Genomic DNA, 21,512 nt, shown 5'->3' on the forward strand with positions numbered 1-21,512 from the left:
CGCGAACCAAACGAGCCCTAAGAGTAAATGATGGTAGAAAAATGGATCTGAAAATGAGCATCAAATGCGATATTTTAGAAACGGAAATCAGCACAAAGTCTTGAGAGTGTCGGCAAATATCACGGCTTGCTCCTTTTGCCATCTCAAATTTGTATTTAGTGGTCAAGGAGAATGCCGAGGCATGTATAGTAGCGTAAAAACAAAAATATAAAATGCAGAGGGGAGCAAAAGGATCAAGAATAGAGATGATTTCAAGATATTTCTTATCGAGAGCACATGCCTTTCATTAAACTCACTTGTTCATATTTTAAATAACAAAATTATCTTTTTTTATCACAACCTTGTTAATAACATAATTCTATCACACCTGCAGTATATACACTAGTTAGGGATGTGCACCGCACATATATATATATATATATATATATATATATATATATATATATTATAGATTATAATAAATTGGTGCGATATGTAGAAGGCATTCCATGCATGGAGTTATGACCATTCCATACATCATGTTAGAGCCGAATAAATGTTGTGCACTAAAGAAATTTTGTTTCTTCAAATTCGATTTCCACACCATCAAGCAGTAATAAATAGTGGTTGCAGTAAAAAGGTTGTTGTTTTTAATTACTACCTACTAATATGCTGTTCCCAAATGGTTGCAGGCTATACATGTAAAGATGGATCCGTTGTATCCATTATAAAGTAAGGTGGCTTATAAATATATATACATATGCATTTGGAAAGAAAAAATAAAAAAGAGAAAAAAATCCGTTATGTCATTTTTCAGGCCAAGCATGGATCTAAAAAATTTAATGAAGCTGTAGATTGGGTGGCCTCGTTTGTGACGGACTATTCTGAAAGATTTTATGGATACAAAAGAGGAAGTTGCCTATAGTATTTTGAGACATGTTGTTTTTTATTTTTTTGGATGTATTCATTTAAATATATACAGGTCATCTGTTGAAAAAACAATAAATTAAAATTGAATTGGGATGCACGTCACCAGAACAGGGAGTCACCCTAAGGAACAGGTTCTGGGCTTTTGAATTGGGCCGAACCCAAGGGGCTCTCTCTAAATGCACTTGAGCTCGCAAGTCGCCTCGAACCAGCGTAGAAGTCCGGGATCAGGCACTCCGCGGTCATCTCGTCTGCTTAGTAATTACGCAAAAAAATATCCTCATTTACGGCGTGGCAACATATAATCAGAACCGTTGGTTCGATGCAGGGAATCTTCGTAGCAAATAACCTAGGCTTACCAGAAGTTATTTATATCCTTCGACATAATACGGCACGTCCACAGTATAAAAAGGAGGTCCTCTCCGCCCTTTCCACTCTAGAACTCTCTCCCACTCCGGACCCTCTTCCGTTATTCTCAAACCCGCGCTCCCGACGGTCGCCCTGAACCCGCGACGGTTCTCCTCCCCTCTCTGCCCCCCTCTATCCAAAGAAAGAAACCCTAGAAGGGCGTTTCTTTTCGCCGCCGCCGCTATGCTTCCCTTCTCCGTCGCCGTCTCCAACCAGATTCGTCTCCTTCTGCAGAGCTTGAACGATTCCAACTTCGATTCGATCTTTTGCGAGCTGTGTCAGGTTTGTTATTCTCCATCTTTTATCTATTTAATCTGCGAAACATATCCAATTTTTTTGTGAGTTTTGTTCGCTTTTATAGCGCGATTAAGAACCCTAGGGAGTTTTCATCTTCCGCGGCTCCGTTTGATGTCATCTTCCATATGCGTGGAATTTAGATGCGGGTTTGTGGATCCATATTTCGTAAAGATAACAGAGAATCGATTAGGAACTCATGGGCTTTCTTTCTTGGTAGAGAAAATTATAGATTTGTGATATTTTTCCCCCATTGTTGCGCGAAGTGTCGTATGCGGCGTACGAACTCTGACTTGTGAATCTTGCTGCTATTTAGCCGTAACTCTGCTCTCCTAAATTGTTTTTTTTGGAGTTTTGTACGCATAGGTGGAACGGAAGAAACCATTTGTTCTTGGAGGTGTGGATCTGTCTTAGGTGCTTCTTGGGGGCCTGGTGTCCACGAAGGCTAGAATCTTTAAAGCAAGGAATGTAACTATAACCCTAGTTCTGGACCTTCTGACTGCTCTGAGGTCTTCGTGGCAAGATTGTCCTTTTCTCCTTTTTTTTTTTTGTTTTCTCCATTTGCTGAAGATTTGTGCTGAAGCGACCGCTTCAGTATGATACTGCAAGGAGACTACGATGTCCATTCATCTTGTTTATTATCGCCTCTCTGAACCCGCCGACTTCCATGATATTTTTTTTGATAACCTTAATATGTTTTTTTCAATCGGCCTACCAATTGTTTACAGACTTTGCATGGTGATTTCAATGGTTAACATGTAAAAGTTCAGTGGATGACTGATTTAGGATACTTCTAAGCTGTGAAATATACATAGTACATAATTAAAATATGACTTCGTTTGGAGAAATTATCATTAGAAGACGACTGCTTCAAGTTTGGATTTTCTCCCCCATTTTCATGCAAGGGAAACAAGTTACATGTCAAGAAGGATGGTTTTACTTTTACCAATCACATATGGGAGGGGACTGATTTTATATTTATATACTTATATGTTATAGTAGAAGATATCATTGGTGATTTTGGTTATGACATCTTTATGTTTTTAATTTTTTATTTATAATTGACCTGTCTGGTAGTTGTAGAATTGATACTTATTCTTCTTCTTAACATTGAATACATAAAATTACATTCTATACTTCACATAATGTTTCAAATTGAAAGACCGAGGTTCTAGTTTCATGTCACCGGACAACTAAAGCCCTTTTGTTTTTGCAACTCTGTTCTCAATTATGTATGCCTATATGTGCAATAAATTTGCAAGTTGACTGAACTTTGACTTCCTACTGTAGTCCTTTTTAGCAACTGAGATCAAGTTATGCTAAGGCAAATATGTTAATTGAAAATTGAGTTGACTAGTTACCATCACTTGTCTCTTGCAAGACACAAATGTTGCTAAGGTCATTACTAAAATGTTTTCTAGTGCAACTTAATCATTTTAGCAGGTTATCCCTCCGAGTAACTTCTAAAAATATTTTGCATGATATGGGGAAGTTGCATAATTAGAGCTGAATGATTGCATCATGGTCTGTAATAATGAAACTTGCCTTTACCTTTTGAAGAACACGCGCGCGCGCACACACATATATACACATATAAGTTCTTGATCGATCAGTATGTTTCCTGCATTAAGTTGAGAAGCCTTAATGTGGTCAGTGATACCCGCCCACCTCTCTCCAGTCCTGTGTGTAATTGTTTAACACTATGAGGAACTTACTTTCTGTGAGCGCAATGCATGTTACTAGACTGATGCCTTCTTTGCTGTTTATTGTACTGAGGACTAATTTACTCATTCAACTTTTTTAATCTAAGCTTACTTGGCTCTATGAGAACATTTGCTAATGCTATACTCTCTCTCTCTCTCTCTCTGTCCCCCTCTCTCCCCAGTTTGCAGAATATGGAAGTGAAGGCACCATTTTGTTGGTCCAAACATGCTTAGATCAAGTGAAGTTAAGTAGTGAAGAGGTTCAGAACCTGCAGCTGGAACGGAATCTTGTATCTGCCATTTTTAAATTTTTGCTGGATAGACCATATTTCAGCACAGTTTTTAGTGAATCATTAAAAGGTACACTGATGGGTGAAGGCTTTCTAAAAGATCTTTCAAGTACATTAAATCTTTCAGAAGCGGAGAAAGTTGGCATCGGACTTGCTCTGTCTGATTCAGAAATTCCAGATTTGAAAATGAGAGGTATCTTGGTTGCTGAATCTCATACCGTTTTGAAGATATAAGACAAGCTATGTGGGTTGCTTTTTCTGTCCGAACAGTCCATTTTATTCTCATGTTTTGAACTAACAGTTTCATTTATACTGCTAGGGCAAAATTTCTGTGTTTCTCAGATTGAGGAACTATGTGCAAATCCATCTTCCATTCTCTCCGATGAGCGAATTCAGGATATTGTTATGTTTCTTTATCAGTCTGAGGGCCTTTCCAAGCATATTGATTCTTTTACCAAAATTGTGTCTTTATTACAGCTCAAAGATAGCACTTCCTTTCTACCGACCACAATTCTTACAAATGATATATCTGTGGTTAACTCTTGGAGGTATATATTTTTATTTATGTATAAATATATTTTGCAAAGAGTTGATTATAGCTGTATTATATGCTGATTCTTTTCCATGAATTGATTTTAATAATTCATGGGCTATTTGCCCCATTTTTCCTTGCAGGCATTCAGATCTATTCTCTGGATGCTATTGTAATGATTTTGAGTCTGTTTTAGCGGAGATAGAGAAGGAAATGAACATGGCTGATGTTATGACAGAATTGGGCTATGGGTGTACAATTAACACTTCACATTGTAAAGAGATGCTCTCTCTTTTTCATCCCCTCAATGAAGTGACACTTTCTAAGCTTCTTGGTACAATTGCGCGTACTCATTCTGGTCTCGAAGATGCTCATAGCACATATGCAACATTTTGTGCGGCTGTTGGTAGCAGCTCAGAAAGTGATTCCTCATTATTGAATTCATGGAATGTTGATGTCCTTGTAGATTCAATTAAGCAACTTGTGAGATAAATTTTCTTTTCTTTTACTCTCTGATTTGCTAGCTATTGTGTGATAGCATATATATATTTTCCCCTTTCATGGCATTTCAAATGCAGGCTCCAGAGACAAATTGGACACATGTCATGGAAAACCTAGATCATGAGGGCTTTAATATTCCTGATGAAAAATCATTTTATCTTCTAATGTCTATATATTCTAAAGCGTGCCAGGTACTTATAAATTTAAGCATTTCATTCTGGATCTAAAAGCTGATTGCCTTGTCAATATGTTCAACAAATGGAAATGAATCATGCAGGATCCGTTTCCTCTCCATGCTGTATGTGGGTCTGTTTGGAAGAATGCTGAAGGCCAATTATCTTTTTTAAAATACGCTGTGTCTGCACCACCTGATTTATTTACATTTGCACATTGTTCAAGACAACTGGTATTTTTGGTTCTCTCCTTGCCTTTTTAAAATTAATGTCAATATATATAATCCTTGAGGCAATTAACATCCAGTTGTTTTTTTCAGACATTTGCTGATTCATCATATCTGATGAGCAAACAAGGAAACCGGGCATGGCTCTGTCTAGATCTTTTGGAGGTTTTATGTCAACTTGCTGAAAGAGGCCATGTCAGTTCAGTTCGACTGATGCTTGAACAACCTCTTGCTCAATGTCCTGAGTTCTTACTAGTTGGAGTTGGTCACGTAAATGTAGGTTTTCTACTTTTGAGTAACGATCCATTCTTTATCACTTTCGAGTAATTGTAATTTCTTTATAGCAAACTTCCAATAAATATCATTCATTTCTTTCTTCACAGACGGCATATAATCTCCTCCAGTATGAAGTATCTTCCACTGTATTGCCTGTGATATTAAAAGATTCTACAAAGAATGGCATCATCCATCATCTTTGGTGTGTTAATCCGAACCTTGTCCTTCGAGGATTTGTAGATGCACATACTGATCCCAGTAATCTTTTAAGAATTCTGGACATTTGTCTGGAGCTGAAGGTAATTCTGGTGAAGTTTTGATGGCAGCTCTCTGTTTGTGAATGTCCTACGCTTGTTGTCTAAAAGGATATTACACAGTTATGGTCCCAATGATCCGGTGTCCGGGGAGGGTGAACTAGGAACGTCCTAACCTTTGGTCTGTTTTTTGCACAAAATGGCTGCCCCATAACTTGAACCTACACATATCGTCTGAGCTGTCATATTGACGAGGTTCTAAGTGCATTTTCTTTTACATGATATTTCCATTAATTATTATCTGAATCCTTATTTTTTGAATGAATCTTCCTTATAATACATGTAACTGCTAAGTGAACGTACATATGTAAATAGATATGTAAAGATATGTATTTATGCATCTGCATATGTGCTCAGTGCATGCATGGTATGCTCTTCTGGTTTACTCATGATCATGGGGTTTGCAATCTTTTTTTCCTAATAATGCTTTTTTGATTACAGATTTTATTACCAGTATTAGATGCAACTCCATTTCCGTTCAGCATTAAATTGGCTGCAATTGCTTCTCAGAAGGACCAGATAAATCTTGAGAAATGGTTAAATGAACATTTGAGTGTATATAAAGATGCTTTTTGTGAGGTAATACAAATGTCCTTTCTCTCTAATCATGTCCATATCTGTCACCCACTCCTTTTTGTTGAGGTAATTCAAAATTCTTTTGTAAGTATGAATGTTTGAACGCACCAATGACAGGATGTATTTCATCTTCTCAGGATTGCTTTAAATTCTTAAAAGAAGTGCTCAGTAATGAGGCAAATGATGTTCCAGATAGTTCTGTTCAACAACACCGAGCTGCTATTCTGAATGTTTACCAAGAAACGTGCTCTACATTCTTCAAGGTTTTGCAAAATTCATAAACCATCAATCATACTAATTGTTGCAGTTGCGTATTTAATTATTTTTCCCTGCAGGAGATTTACAGACAATTACTATGTTTGTCTCTTGATCTTAATATGCAGGTTCTTCAAGCTCATTCTGGGCAGCTTATTTCTCACCAACTCGTTGAAGAAATAAAGAGGCTGCATGTTTCATCTAATCTAAAGATTCAAAATGCTGTAACAACAGATGCAACAACTTCTGATGGAAGCTCAGATGCTATAGAGGCAGAGGCAAACACCTACTTCCATCAAATGTTCTCAGGACAGTTATCCATTGATGCAATGGTTCAAATGCTCGCACGCTTTAAAGAATCATCTGATAAGAGGTGGGCTAACTGACTTAATGTGAAAATATTTGGTCATCTGGATTTTATTTTTATTTTTAATTTCTGATCCTTGTGCCTTTGATCATTTTCTGCTCTTTCAGATATCCCTCACCTCTCTAACTCTGTTATTTAATCTCCTTGTTATGCCTTGTCTTTATCTTTGAGTAAATACAGGCATAAATAGATAATGAATTTCAATCTTTGCTACATTAATAAACCACATTGTAGTCCCATCCATTCAAAGGCCACAAACTCATAATTTCATTGCCAAATAGTTGCTCTTTGTATTGATGATCTAACAAGCTCTAGAGTGTATAACACATCGAAACTCTTTCCACAGGCTACATCTACTTCCCATATAATTGGATGCATATCCAAAGCAATTCCAAGATCATCACTGATGGAATGGTTGTTAGGAACCTGGTCATCTAATCTGTCAGGCTAATGTTGAATCCTGATTGTTGTGTGATCAAGATAGGTATTGATCTAATTAGTGGCAAATTTTCTTACAAATTTTGGATGGAGAAAACTTTTTTGCCACTGTTAATCATACGATTTTGTGGCCTTGTGGAAAGGAGCCCTTTTGCTGATTAATTTGCTCAGTTTGGCTATTAGCTTATTGATGCGGGACAGGAGATTTAGGGAAGAAGATATGAATAGAAAGGGGAGGGGAGGGAAGATCTGGAATCCACCAGATGTCAAGACAATGTTTTCATTCCCAAAATACTCTGCTAAAACAGGAGACATGGGGGTTCCATATATAGCCCTCTATGCAACTACCCATGATCCCCACAAGTGATCATGTAACTACCCATGATCCAACAACATCATGGTTCAGCACAACAGCTAAACACAGTCATAACAAGCCAGCAACTGACATAAGGACGAAAATACATAATAAATAAACGAAAATACACAAAAAAATAACACTAGGGCCAAAGTGCTATGCACGCCGGCGGCGCCTATAAACATGTAACACTAGGGCCAAAGTGCTATGCACGCCGGCGACGCCTATAAACATGCCGGAAACGGTGGTCTGTGTCCCCACCACTTATATTTGTGCCTAATGGATGAATTCTGCTCTTGTTTACGAAACACCATAACATTCTTCCTTTATCTAGACACCTGTCAAGCCTAGACAAACCTTAGAGTATTGCAGTTTTTTTTGTTGCTGCTCAACGTCAAAATGTAAATCTTTTGAAATGAATGCGATGCTACTTCAAATTTAGAAAACCATTTCCTTCTTATAATATGTCCCACTATTGGTGTCTCACAAGGTCTCGCTCATGTATCATGGAAGATGCCGATCTTAAGTCCTCGGGACTTTCCATCGATGTTCTGATGATGATCTGCATCTAGAGTTTTGAATACCATGTCTGATGTAATTGTGAAAATAGACAATAAGTGTCACTCCCTTAGTTATACTGAATTAATCAAACTGTTCATCTACTCTCATTCACCAATTTGGTGCCACGGATTTAAGTGGCAGTGGCATGAGATGTGTCAGCATATATTCTGTACTGGAAAAAAAAAATTAAAACAAGGATTTAGAAAGCCCTGCCTGTTCTGGATGCCAGTACTGGTCGGCATGGTGCACACCAACAGGCACCTAAAACCATGCTTTCAAAGACTCTTAAAAGGTTTTGTGTGAGAGTCAAATAGGTGCACAAGATCTTGCTTAGTTTGCATTAATTTAGCCACTCATATAGAGATATAATTAAGAATAGTTATCCTGAATATATTGGAATCCAAAACATGCTCTGAGTTTAATTTGGAGAACATGCTTCCTAAATTTTGGATTGGTTAAACTTGATGCAAAGAGAACAAGAAAAATGACGTGAGAAAGGTACATATGATCCATATCTATATCAAGTTTCACCATACTAGTGGTGTCTGTTTGTTTGTGCTAAAACTGCTCGTTAATTGGTGATTGTTTTGATGAGGAGACTGATTTGCTTTAGCTAAATTCTCTGTATGTTTTGTGCTGGCCGAAACTTATATCCATGTTCCCATTAACATGTGGTGCCTTACAATATTATGTACCAGATGCCCTATTGATCTCTTGTACTTTACTGCCAAATGGTTGATAGGATACACAATTCTTGGAAAGGTTAACTCGAATAATTGGATTGGGTTGACTCACTGAGAAGGAGGTTCTTGCTTCATACTCAAAGAGTGATTTTGGACTAAATATTGACATGCATGTGCACTAGAATATGGTGCCGACTTTTTATATTGATGCTCTTAGTCACACACTTTATCACTGTTCTCCATAATGTTGCAACTTTTCCTAAATAAATACATCCACATTCAAGAGCCTTGTGAACTCCAATTGGCAATTAGCAAAGGGCTAACTAGAGCATCAAGAATCATATTTTCTTACGAAAAGAGGCAAATGGTCTTCTGAGACCTGAAGTGGCGACATTTGTATCTTTCCATTAATAACACATCTTGGAACTCTGTATACATGCAATAATTGATGCAATTGGGCATAAGTAACACTTGTATTTGTTTAAAAGCAGACAAGACAAAAAACTGTCACACTACATTGACAACTTGCATATTATTGCTATGCAGCCAATGAAAACTTTTTTGAATGCTTTCCTTGGCTGGGTTGACAATAAATAGGGGACATAGATAGTTTGCAATATCTGAGTATGTTGTTTCATTACAATTCTCATCGAGTAATTGAATACTTCACGATACAAATTGTCTTAATGAACATACTCTTATACATGATTGAATCCTAAGTCACTAAACTTAAGAGAACAATGACATGGAGAGAGTTTAAGTGTAGAACAAACCAGGTCTTCCCAATACCTAGCATATTGTTAAAGCAGTTCTTGATTTTGTCCCTGTTGGGTCCATAATAAAAGTTAACATTCCTTTGGAGAATAGAAATTTAACAATATGGCTACCCTAAATGAGAGGGTGCATGTAATTACAGCATTTGTCTCGTGCAAGCTTGTAAATAGTTTTAGTGAATGTTATCGTGTCGAGGTATCATAATTTGAGAGGGCTAGTATAATATGCTTCTGTGCTGAAAATTAGCCTGTAGATATTGCCTTGCTGTCTGCGGCATGTCCACATAACTGTGATCGTGTTTGTGTACCATTACTGACTCACTTTGTTGGACATACTTGAACACAATGCTGTTGTATTCTTTTTATGTGCGATGACCCCATAACCATGCTATATTGCATAAGCAACATGTCTTCTCCCAGTATTTTTCTGTGGACTGATGAATTTCTATCTTACTATTCTATTGCGACTTCCTGTAGGCTATAATCTTCATCCTTATCAATGAATCCTTTACATCCTTGTAATCCTGAACAATTTTGCAAATTTGTCCTGAATTGTTCAAGTTTGACATCTCTTTTTAACTCAAATATTCCCCTTTTTTTTCATAGTGCTATACCAGACACCTTTCAACACTTCAACATGCGTCTATGTAACATTTATCGTATGCACTTGTTTCTTGCAACAAACTGATTAATAATTCGGCCTCCAACTCCTGATGGATGCAGGCATCATAATTCCGTGGTACGATAAATATGAAATATTAGGGTATCAGCTGCCTCCTTTGCTCTTAGAAGCATTGTGTTGGAGCTGCATGAGTACTTTTTTTGCATGTTCAGGAGTCCTATATAATTTAAGTAGCAGCTATGTTCCACCTTTTGCCTCAATTCCATGAAGTTAGGGTTGAATACATCCAACAGAGCAGGATTCAAGTGCCAACTGTGCTGTGCCATGCTGACAGAGATTCGGCATTGGGCATGCATGTGTGCCATGATTACCTGTGTATTGCAGGGATTGACCTGTACCACTCAGTGGCCCATTTCAGTTTGGCAGGTGTTGACACGGCTCGGTACCATTTTTTAATTTTTTTTCATTGTTTTGGCATGGCACGGCACGGTTATGTACTGCACCAGTCGCTGGCCTGCATGTCCATCAGCACCGGCACTTAAATTGCTGCTGCAGACAGTGCTTGCTATGGTTTTAGCGTTTCCAAAGTTGAGAGGCATATTATAATTAGCGTTCTTTTTTGTATGATGCATAATGCATTTGACTCACATGGACCGTGTGCATGATTTGTTTAATGACTATACAGGGAGCAGATGATATTTGATTGCATGATTGCAAATTTATTTGAAGAGTACAAGTTCTTTCCCGAGTATCCAGATAGGCAACTAAAAATAGCTGCTGTGCTCTTTGGTGAGCAATGATTATGCTGTACTTAGTATTTGGATGTTTCTTTTTGCCATGCAACATTCTCAAAATATTTTGCTTATATTTTCAGCTTTTGTTTTCATTTTGCTTGTGGTGAATTTCGACATTGTTCTATCTCAAGTGAATTTGAGTCCAAAATTTCACAAGGTTTAATAAAAATTTTTTAGTAATTAAATCCTTTTGCTTATGGTCATATATTTTTTTGATAAACTAGATGGTCTTTTATTAGTTTGTGCATGGATATGTATATCTAAAGCCATTTATCCCTACAATCAGTACTCAACGACAAACTGTAACAGTTGTTGGGACAGGAGTTTGGGTAATTTTGGTCTTCACTACTATTATCAACTATCCAGATCCCTTTTTCTATTCAATTTTCTTAGAAAAGAAACTTTGTAGCTGTTGCAAGTTTCTTTTCCATGCCGAATAACTTTTCATTCATTTATCTAGAATTAACGATTTTTTGTCTTATATTGGACAAATGTACTACCTGGTGACTGGTGAGAGTGAGGAGAGGTGTGTATATATCATAAGTAGACTCCACCTAAAAATACTACCACCTGGATTAATTCTACCTAATAAATTCTTCTGTTTAATAACTTAAACAAGCTAAGCAAGAAAACAAATGGTATTTATATGTAGTTTATGACAGATTTGATTTGAGAAGCAATGAATTCATGGACCTTCTTTGATTTATATATACCTGTATTTATTGCCACATTTCTTCTACTGTAATTGTGTGATTATAAACTTAAAAAAGTGCTCTTTCTTTGGTTCTTGTGACTCCTTGTGTGGGTCTTATACTGGCACAGGTTCTATTATAAAGCACCAGCTTGTGACTCATCTTACGCTTGGTATTGCTTTGCGTGGAGTTCTTGATGCATTGCGTAAATCTGTTGATTCAATGGTACGTAAAAATCTGGATTACTTCCTCCAGTTTAGCCTTAAAAATATGTATCTGAAAGGCTGCTTTCTTGCAGATGTTTATGTTTGGAACCAAGGCCTTGGAGCAGTTCATGGATCGCTTGGTACAATGGCCACAATACTGCAACCATATATTGCAGATATCCCATTTGCATGGGACTCATGCTGAATTGGTTTCTGCCATTGAACGGGCACTTGCAAGAACTTCGTCCAGTCTGTCAGAGTCAACTTGTGGTAACTCTCTTTCTACTGATGAGCAACAAGGTTCTGGACCAGCTTCTGTAGAAAGCGTGGAGGTATGTCTTGGAGTATCATTAATAACTGGAAGAGGTCATAATAACTTTCTGATTTGATCTGTACTGTTTTTTATTTTGCCATATGGAAAAGAACTATCATTAATAACTTGGAGAGGTCATAATAACTTTTTGATCTGATTTTTATTGTTTTATTTTTTTGCCATATAGAAAAGAACTACAAAATGCAGTTTATTTGCACAGTAAAATTTAATATAAGCTATATTTTCTGATTTTTTAAATTATTTTTTTTATAGTTCTGAGTTTTCAGTTTGCTTCTGCAGACATATGAATGCATAGGTTGGAATACTTATAGAAACAGAAAGTCACAATGACCCTTTTATCCATCAAGATCATTCAATTCATACCATGATGTCTGCAAAGTTTATAAAGTTCAAGTATTTAATGCTTGCTATAGTTATTTATTTTATTTAAAATGCTTACTGTGATCAATCAAATCCATATGTCATTCAGTATGTGAAATTACTGGATTTTAATTTCTTTCTAAGTGTTCCTTAATTACTAAAGTAGTTTGGTTTCTGCAGGCATCTGAGGCGTCATGGCAATTGATGGGATCAGCCTCCACACAGTTGGGGCGGCAAATTTCTTCTTTGCAGCTACAAAAAAGCTCTACAATGTCTGCTAATTCAAAACCCCTTTTATCACATACTTCACAATCTGCAATTGTTTCTGCACATATTGATTCTGCCGCTAATCAAAAGGTATCAGAAGTTTTATTGGGGATTTGTTGCAGTAGTTTACTTCTATCTGCCAATTCCAGGAAGTCTAAAGTGATAAGCAATGTTCAGTTGCCTTTTCTCTTCAGTGTTTCTCTATATTCATGTATTATTGTTATTATTATATTTTTTCTCTAGGCAACTGTTTCTCAATTTTTGCAAGCCACAAATTCTCATCATTCCACTGGTGTGACAACTGCTGTTTCATCCTCCTCTAGTTTTGTACGTGCTCGAAGTATTGCACCTGCAGGTAAATTAACTTACGGACATTAACAACCATTCCCATCACCTCACCCAAATCACCGCCACCACCACAGACGTGCACCAAAAAAAAGCATGGATGCACCCAATGAATTTTAATATGTTTCACTTGCTTTAGGCATGCTTCGGCAACCTTCTTACAGCATAGGATTTGGGGCTGCCTTGAACATTGAAACACTTGTTGCAGCAGCTGAAAGAAGAGACACTCCAATAGAGGTTCTTTGTGCTTTTGTTCTTGCTATTTTGTTGCTAGTTTCATGTCTTATCACTTGTTTTGCTGCAGATTTTAACTTATTACTCGTTTCATGTCTTTGATTCAGGTTCCTGTGCCAGAAGTTCAGGACAAAATATTATTCATGATAAATAACATTTCAACTTCAAATATGGATGCTAAAGCAAAAGAATTTAGTGAGGTTCTCAAAGAGCAGTACTATCCTTGGTTTGCACAGTATATGGTGATGAAGAGGTGAAAGTGAAAACAAAATAATTAGTTGGAACATCATCTGTTTACTTCAATTGTTAATTTTATTTTACTTTGGATATGGGCGCTGATGGAAATTTTGCTTGCAGAGCAAGCATTGAACCAAATTTTCACGACATGTATTTGAAGTTCCTAGACAAAGTTAACTCAAAATCACTTAATAAGGAACTTGTTAAAGCTACTTACGAGAACTGCAAGGTTCATCACTTCAGTAGCTCAATCTGCTTTGTTTTCTTCTTGCTTTTGTTGTGGAAATGGATTGATTTTTTTAATAAATTTGAATTCATGATTCATTTAGGTGTTATTGAGATCCAATCTTATAAAGTCAAGTTCAGAAGAGCGTTCCTTGCTTAAAAATCTTGGTAGCTGGCTTGGGAAGTTCACAATTGGTAGAAATCAAGCATTACGAGCCAAAGATATAGATCCGAAAGTTTTAATAATAGAGGTAACATGATAATGCTTTATTATCTATTTCTTTTACTTTTTTTTTTTTTTGGGATCATGAATTCATACAAGTCAATTTACTTTTTTTCTTCACACTTTCATAATTTGCACCAGACAAAAGGTGTAGGACAAATGAAGCATATTCAGTTATTTGACTGAGTGTTGATTTGATTTGGTTGAATATTTTGAGAACAAGCAGAATTTTGGTTTCTCCTACTCATGGATAATGCTCTTTTTATCATTCCTACCTTTGAGATAGAAAATTGAACTACTTTGTGGTTTCTAATTGTTAGAGTTTTGAACTAGCTAATAGCGCAATGCATGGTATGCTGAATCGGCCCGTACCGGACCGGTTTGATGGCTTACCAGTACAGTTCCGCCGTGGAAACCAGTTCGCGTTGGAGCCGGAAAAAAAAGAGAAACAATGAGCGAGCGGGGGAGGGAGGGAGAAGCAGCCGCCGTGGACGCCTGCGGAGGGCGGGGGGGCTGCGGAGGTTTCGAAACAGGGGACGGGGCTTCGGCCTCCGTCGCGGCCTCTCCTCCCTCCCTCCCTCCCTCCCTTGCTCACTGTTTCTCTTCTCCTTTTCTGGCTTCGGCTGGGCTCTCCTGGTATGGGCCCGGTACCGAAACGGTACCGAACACGCTGAACCGGTCCGGTTGCCGACTGGTACGACTTTCGGTATCAGTTCAGCATACTTGGCGCAGTGGAAAGGCTGCTCCATTGTGACCTAGAGATTATGGGTTTAAAATATAGAAACAACTTCTTCACATGTTGGGGGAAGGCTACGTATATCTGACCCTTTGACCCTGCAATGGCGGGAACCTTTTGCACCGGGCTGGCCTTTTTTTATCATAGGTTGTGCATGCCTGATGTTGATAGTCCTTAGAAAATTATTTTGTTGTTGAATATTATATTTATTTCTCTTTATAAGACTTATTTTTTCTTTCTTAATCTTGCTCTTCTCATGGTTTTGCTGGTTAGGCATATGAAAAGGGATTGATGATTGCGGTGATTCCATTTACCTCTAAGGTGAGGCCACTTTCACAGGTTGAGCTGTTTTTGACCTTTTCATGTGTGACTTGTGATGTTAATATGATAGAATATACTGTAGATTCTGGAACCATGCCATTCCAGTTTAGCTTATCGACCTCCAAATCCATGGACCATGGGCATCCTTAGTTTACTTGCTGAGATATATAACCTGCCAAACCTCAAAATGAACTTAAAATTTGAGATTGAGGTATTTATTCTTTTTCCCTTCATTTTCTTTAGAATAACTATTTATGCTTTTTTAATGCAAGGATGGTATCTTTGTCAATTGTTTTTCCTTTCCTTTTGAGATTGCAGGTTTTATTTAAGAACCTGGGTGTGGACATGAAAGAAGTTATGCCAACTTCACTTCTTAAAGATAGAGTTCGTGAAGTGCGGGGGAATCCAGATTTTTCAAACAAGGATGTGGCTGCCTCCCGGCCACCAGTCATTGCTGAAGTTAACTCAGGCGTTATGCCAACACTGAGTCATGTTGAGATGCAACCTGATGTCAACAGTACATCTCATCCAGCAAGCCATCCAAATATACTGGCTCAGGTTGTGGTTTATTTGTTTTTACTGGACCATATTGATGGTTTTGTTTGTTCTTTTACATTTACTCTTTTGTTGGCTGTAGTATACTTCTCCCCATCTTGCTTCAAATACCATGGTGGAGTATGACAAAGCTGGATGTTTAATCGTACCTGAACATGTTCCTTCTGGTCAGGGACTAAGTCAAGTTACACAATCACCATCACCATTTTCTCTAAGCCAGGTTTATTTTTATTCCACTTGTTTCATTCTGTATAGGTGAATTATTTTTATCAGTATTTAGTTACCATGTTTCTTATATTATTTATCCATGTTTTTGACAGCTTCTGACAATAATTCCAAATTCTGATTCGTATATTAATATCAATCCCAAACTTAGTTCTATCGGTTCACAGTTGCAATTTCACAGGTTCTACTTCAAAAACTGCCTTCCTAGCTTAGACAATTCAATAGCCTTTTCTCTTGACTGGTTTTGCTTGTATTATGCTGTTATTTGTAACTTGCACAGAATTATTCAAGCTGCTATGGATAGGGCCATCAGAGAAATTGTCTCTCCTGTCATTCAGCGAAGTGTTACAATAGCTAGTCGGACAACTAAAGAACTTGTTCTAAAGGTTCTTTCCCTTATTTATTATTGTTAATAACTGTTCATATATTGACTTTCATTGTTAGCAAATTTGCTCCACAATTTCAGCTGAACCTTTCTGTAACCTTTGCCATAATGGTAGGACTATGCTATGGAGTCAGATGATGGTATTATATCTCGTGCGGCACATTTAATGGTTGGCACTTTAGCTGGAAGTTTAGCTCATGTCACATGCAAGGTCTCTTAACTCTCTATATATGCAATATAGAGTGCATTTTTGCTTGTAGAAATCCTGGAGAATCTTTAATTCCCTAGCAAGTTAATGTTGTGAATACACTGAAAACTATTCGGCATGGGCTTTGCCAGGAACCTCTTCGTGCTGCTCTATCAAGTCACCTTCGAAGTCTACTTCAGACCTTAAATATTACTAGTGAACGAATGGAGCAGATTATTCAGATTCTTACAACCGATCATCTGGATCTTGGCTGTGCATTGATTGAAAATGTTGCATCAGAAAAGGTTTCTTTTATCTTTTTCTTTTTTTCGTTCTCTTCTTGTGTGCCATTATTTGTTGGTGTTTGGTTGATAATCTTTCTGAAATGCATTTTGCACTTTAGATGTGCCCTTAATGTTTTTTGTTCTCATTCGGTAGAGTATCTTTTACAAATACCATATCCTTTCCCAGTTTGCTGACCAGCTGACTGGGACAAAGTTTAATTATTAAAATGTTGAGCCTCACAAGAAATGGATTACTATATATCCTTCTTTAGTTTATTTAGTAGACATGAAAAAGATAACAGTCCTCAGATGGTGAAAATGAGGGATGAAGGGTTGTATGGCTAGTGAGTTTTACTCCTTTTCTTTGGAAAACAGAAAGCTCTTATTGCATGGGATTTGGGAACTACTTGTCCATATTCTTTCATTTTCTGGTTGAACAAATGGTTAGAAAATGACATTCTGGAAAATCACTTGGCCAGGCCTATTTCTGTGAAACCAAGCAGGCTGCGAGTAATTCTTACATAGAAAGGTTCGTAGAAGGTAACTTGCTTGGCAAGTATATAATTGTTAGTGGCTTTTGTGTAGGATTAGCAGGCCAACTGAACGATTAGAACCATGAAGATTATCAATTTTCTATGTTTTTTTCCCTTATTTCAACTTGATCGTGGAGCATTTACCAATGCATGCTTAAAGTTGTATCTTATCTAGAAGAACCTTCACATGTTATTTTTTATATGTGATATCAAATTTTAAGGAGACTAGAGCACATGTCATGGTTGCCTCTTTGTACATCAGAGCCCTCTGATCCATTTATCATGTCCACGTTGGAAAACTTATGTAAGGGAGAAATTGCAACAAATGCCATAAATTTTGAAGTTGAAGCCTTCAAGCTGAAGACATGATTATATGGGGAGTTTGTGGGATGATAGCAAAGGTATATTACTCTTTTTGATCACAAATAAGTCGTCAAAACTAGCAGGAGAATTTTGTGGAGAATCTAACGATTGTGATTAACAGCAAGAAGAAGAATCTATCATTGGCCAAGAGTATATTTGATGTGAGGATGTAAAACCATTACTTGCTACTCATTTACCTAATTAAAAATTGTTCTTTAGGATCTCCTTGAAGGAAAAGTGAAGGTTTAGTTCCTTTTGCTGCAAAATAGGAGACTCGAGGGGGCTTCAATGCAGGCCAGGCACCAGGCAGATTTTCTATTTATTTATTCTATTTTCTATTTATTCATTTACTTATGGTTCAGTAAGGCTAAACCAGTGACTGCATCAAATAACTGGATGATGATTATTGTGGTGCCTAGGCTAGACATGGATTGGATTAAAATTCATCAGTGCGACCATTTTTTAATTGTCATCTCTGGCTGGCCAGATTAATCTGTGAAGCAGGATAGATCTCTTGTATGAGTGTTTTTCTTTCTTTTTTTTAATGCACATGAGACAAGCTGTATAGTTAAGTGTTGATTGAAGTTAGGGGAAGATAGAAATCACATTATTTGGTGTACTTGCATTTTGACAAAGAATGGAGAAGAGAGTAGAAACTAGAAAAATAAGCAATTCTGAGCTATCATGTTAGTCTGTCAGCTACATTTGTCTTATGTAAGGTGGAGATCACTTTGAAATGTGGGTTTTATTTTTTCTTTTTGACCAAAAAAGTTGATGTTTCATCCAGGACTGATACTTCTTACATATATGAGCATATTTTACATTTGTAACCATGCATACAACGGATGGTATGGAGTTTTCTTTTCATATATCATCTCAATTTGAGTATTCCTTTTTTTGCTGCGTCATGCAGACTAATATCATTCCCGTAAATGAAAATCTTTAAGGGGCCTTCAGAATCAGATGGATTATGTTTTGGAGCATATAGAAATTTAACTAGAGTCTCGACTACGAATTCATCACTTACTATAACTCATTAGGCTTTATCATAAGTAACAACAATTTCCAGTTTGATATAATTGGGTCAGCAATTATGTGTTATGCTATTGTAATTGGAGCAAGACTACTTTGCCAGATATCATTTATTTTTTTTATTTAATATATTGGATTATCTTAATGTTCTTGTTACTCTAATATTTCGAATTCTTTTGATTCTGTAAGATCTGTTTGAATGTGTCATGGTCAGTGGTCTAGCATGCATGTCCTGCTTCTATCTTAATATTGCAGCGTAAAACACAATTATTTCTGACTTCATATTCTGTATTAACAGGATTTGTGATGGAATTGTACTTTTGAGTAACTAGTCATTAAAAATCTTATAAAAAAATATCACTTTGGTGGATCATGATTTTATTGTCTCTTTAATATCTTAATTTCTTTTCATTCATTCAAATCATTTTTGCTCAATATCTGGCAAATAAATCACTCAATGCTAAGTTTCATATCCTTAGCAATGTTAGTTGGTACATGCGGTACTTGTTGCTGAACAATTGAATCTGACATGCATGATAGTAAATTTGAGGGTGACATCAAAAGTTGTCATGAGTTTTAGATTTTTTTTCATTTTGCTTAATAATTTTTTGTACAACTAGGGTCGCCTGACAGGAGTCGGCAAGGTAGAATCAGGTGTCCTGATCGGATTTTCTTGATTGTACCCTTTGAAGATTATGGTATTCTGAATTCTCTGTAGCAAAATTTTATATATAGACAGACATCTCTTCTAACTTATTATTTTTCTCATGGAAGTTAGGGATTAAATTGCCATTTTTCTGTCTTTTCTCTTGCACCCTTTGATTTTGGATTGAACCTCGAGTATTGAGGGGTTCTCCCTTCAAGCTAATCAATGTGGACTTAGATTTATAGCTTTTTTTTTCTTTTTATATCTTATAATAAATTTTCGATTTAAAGTGTAAAAATAAATATTATAAAAGATCAAATCTTCATCAAGATTATTTTAAATCAGATACTAATAGTAAGTTCTAAAAAATTTGGATCAACCACATGACAGTAAGATGCAGGAAGAGGCTTGTGCAATGTCTATTAGCAATTTTCTGATGTTAAGAGTCGATATGCTCGTTATAGTTTAAGGTCAACTATGTGATCTTTTCCTAAATCTTGAATACCGTATGGCCTTTGCCTCCTTGATATTATATATCTAATTTTGCTAAATTATTTATGCATACCAGTCACCATTAAACTTTTTGAGGCATGAAAGTTGATGTCTAGTGGATTGATGTCAGGCTGTGGAGCTGATTGATGGTGAGATAGGTCCCTCATTTGCTGCACTAAGGAAACAGAGGGAGACATCTGGCTCTGCTTACTATAATGCCGGTACCTATGCTCAAGGTCCATTTGCGCGTGTGCCAGAATCACTTCGCCCTAAGCCTGGACGACTGTCCCTTGCCCAACAGCAAGTCTACAATGTAAAATAGAAGACAAATATTTTACTAAAAATTCTAGAGATGATCTTATTAGATTTGATTAGTATGTGCTTGTTCTTTGCTGTATCCAGGACTTTATCAAGAATATATGGCAAGATCAATCTAGTCAAAATTCAAGTGCTGTGTCTTCTGGTCCACCTGGTTTGGCTGGTAGCTCAAGCAACCCTATCCTGCCTCGTATTTATGCTTCAAGTTCAGCCCCACTGAATTCCAATGCCTACTTAACTTCACAAGTAGCTCCATTCAGATCAATAGCTGATCCCTTGGATATGATTGCAGAAGAATCAGATCATGGTTCAACACAACTTCTTAGGTCTACTTTCCGATCTTTTTCTTCATGTACACTTATATATATTCAGTTTCACACATTGATTAATTGATAGCTGACTATTATCTTTTTTACTTTTAGTTCCTCTCCATCTCATATTGGGGCAGATGATAATGTTATCCAACATGGTGGCCGAATTGATTCCGTTGCAGTGTCATTTCCTGCTACTGCTACTTGCGCTGATCTGCAGGTGGAAAGATCGCCTGTTACCAAAGTCAGCAATTTTAGTAATTGTCTTCAACTGCAATTAAAAGAAAATTTGAATTGGCATGCTAATGTGTGTGCTTAATCTGTTATCAGGAACTGGGATCTGTAGTACCACTATCACCGACGACTTCTGCTGCAGATCGACTGGGAACTGTATTACCTGAATCAATGTTGAATACTGGAGATGTGTTGGATAAATATCAACAAGTTGCACAAAAGGTAGAAGACCCTAGCTTATGTTTCTTTTTGGTATTGATTGTTATACTTTATTATTTGCCCTATTGTACCATTTGCTTCATGGATCTGAGAGCTTTGCAGAATATGGTTCTTCAGTCATTTGGGCCATTAAAATTAGCTTCATATATCAGTAATAATAACATAAAGACTTTGTTCAGAAGTTGTAACAGATGATTTATAATTTGCTTTTTAAAAATAAATACATGCCATGTGATTTTCTATTTTGACAATACTTCGGAGTGGAGAAAAATAAAAGGTGGAGGTGATTAAGGGCATTTATTTTTTTAGGATGGTAGAGACAAATTTTGAGTATCATGTATCATGCTGTTGTTGCACAATTCCAAAATGTCTGTGCCATATCATGCTGAGTGATGGCTCAACTGGCATGGAAAGACCCAAACTTTGCCTCTCTCAGAAAAGTATCATGCCTTCATGAACATCTGTTCAAAGGCACGTGTCTTCAAGGTTCGAACATGCTT

At 36.9% G+C, this 21,512-nt stretch overlaps 1 protein-coding gene across 4 annotated transcripts in view; it reads left to right on the plus strand.

Annotated features, from left to right (window-relative positions):
- The first annotated feature begins 1,305 nt into the window (after positions 1-1,305).
- LOC103711640 (uncharacterized) overlaps positions 1,306-21,512 on the plus strand; it is a 33,797-nt gene continuing 13,590 nt past the window's right edge. The window contains exons 1-32 of one of the 4 annotated variants that reach the window (XM_008797877.6): positions 1,306-1,596; positions 3,494-3,794; positions 3,921-4,149; positions 4,277-4,616; positions 4,712-4,825; positions 4,912-5,040; positions 5,128-5,310; positions 5,418-5,609; positions 6,066-6,203; positions 6,338-6,463; positions 6,584-6,828; positions 10,940-11,043; positions 11,871-11,965; positions 12,039-12,278; positions 12,821-12,997; positions 13,151-13,262; positions 13,392-13,489; positions 13,594-13,739; positions 13,844-13,952; positions 14,053-14,199; positions 15,181-15,228; positions 15,311-15,439; positions 15,547-15,786; positions 15,866-16,003; positions 16,104-16,189; positions 16,289-16,394; positions 16,509-16,604; positions 16,733-16,885; positions 20,061-20,243; positions 20,333-20,574; positions 20,671-20,803; positions 20,890-21,015. In XM_008797877.6, coding sequence (XP_008796099.4) covers positions 1,498-1,596; positions 3,494-3,794; positions 3,921-4,149; positions 4,277-4,616; positions 4,712-4,825; positions 4,912-5,040; positions 5,128-5,310; positions 5,418-5,609; positions 6,066-6,203; positions 6,338-6,463; positions 6,584-6,828; positions 10,940-11,043; positions 11,871-11,965; positions 12,039-12,278; positions 12,821-12,997; positions 13,151-13,262; positions 13,392-13,489; positions 13,594-13,739; positions 13,844-13,952; positions 14,053-14,199; positions 15,181-15,228; positions 15,311-15,439; positions 15,547-15,786; positions 15,866-16,003; positions 16,104-16,189; positions 16,289-16,394; positions 16,509-16,604; positions 16,733-16,885; positions 20,061-20,243; positions 20,333-20,574; positions 20,671-20,803; positions 20,890-21,015 — 5,004 coding nt within the window. In that variant the 5' untranslated portion in view covers positions 1,306-1,497. Of the gene's footprint in view, positions 1,597-3,493; positions 3,795-3,920; positions 4,150-4,276; positions 4,617-4,711; positions 4,826-4,911; positions 5,041-5,127; positions 5,311-5,417; positions 5,610-6,065; positions 6,204-6,337; positions 6,464-6,583; positions 6,829-10,939; positions 11,044-11,870; positions 11,966-12,038; positions 12,279-12,820; positions 12,998-13,150; positions 13,263-13,391; positions 13,490-13,593; positions 13,740-13,843; positions 13,953-14,052; positions 14,200-15,180; positions 15,229-15,310; positions 15,440-15,546; positions 15,787-15,865; positions 16,004-16,103; positions 16,395-16,508; positions 16,605-16,732; positions 16,886-20,060; positions 20,244-20,332; positions 20,575-20,670; positions 20,804-20,889; positions 21,016-21,512 lie in introns of all 4 variants that reach the window. The other 3 variants (XM_008797878.6, XM_088723816.2, XM_088723817.2) reach the window with 3 other exon arrangements.

This window comes from Phoenix dactylifera, chromosome 6 (genome assembly GCF_051530095.1).
Source record: "Phoenix dactylifera cultivar Ajwa chromosome 6, Ajwa_hap1_PhDact_Kaust_v1.1, whole genome shotgun sequence".
In the NCBI taxonomy this organism is placed as follows: Eukaryota; Viridiplantae; Streptophyta; class Magnoliopsida; order Arecales; family Arecaceae; genus Phoenix; species Phoenix dactylifera.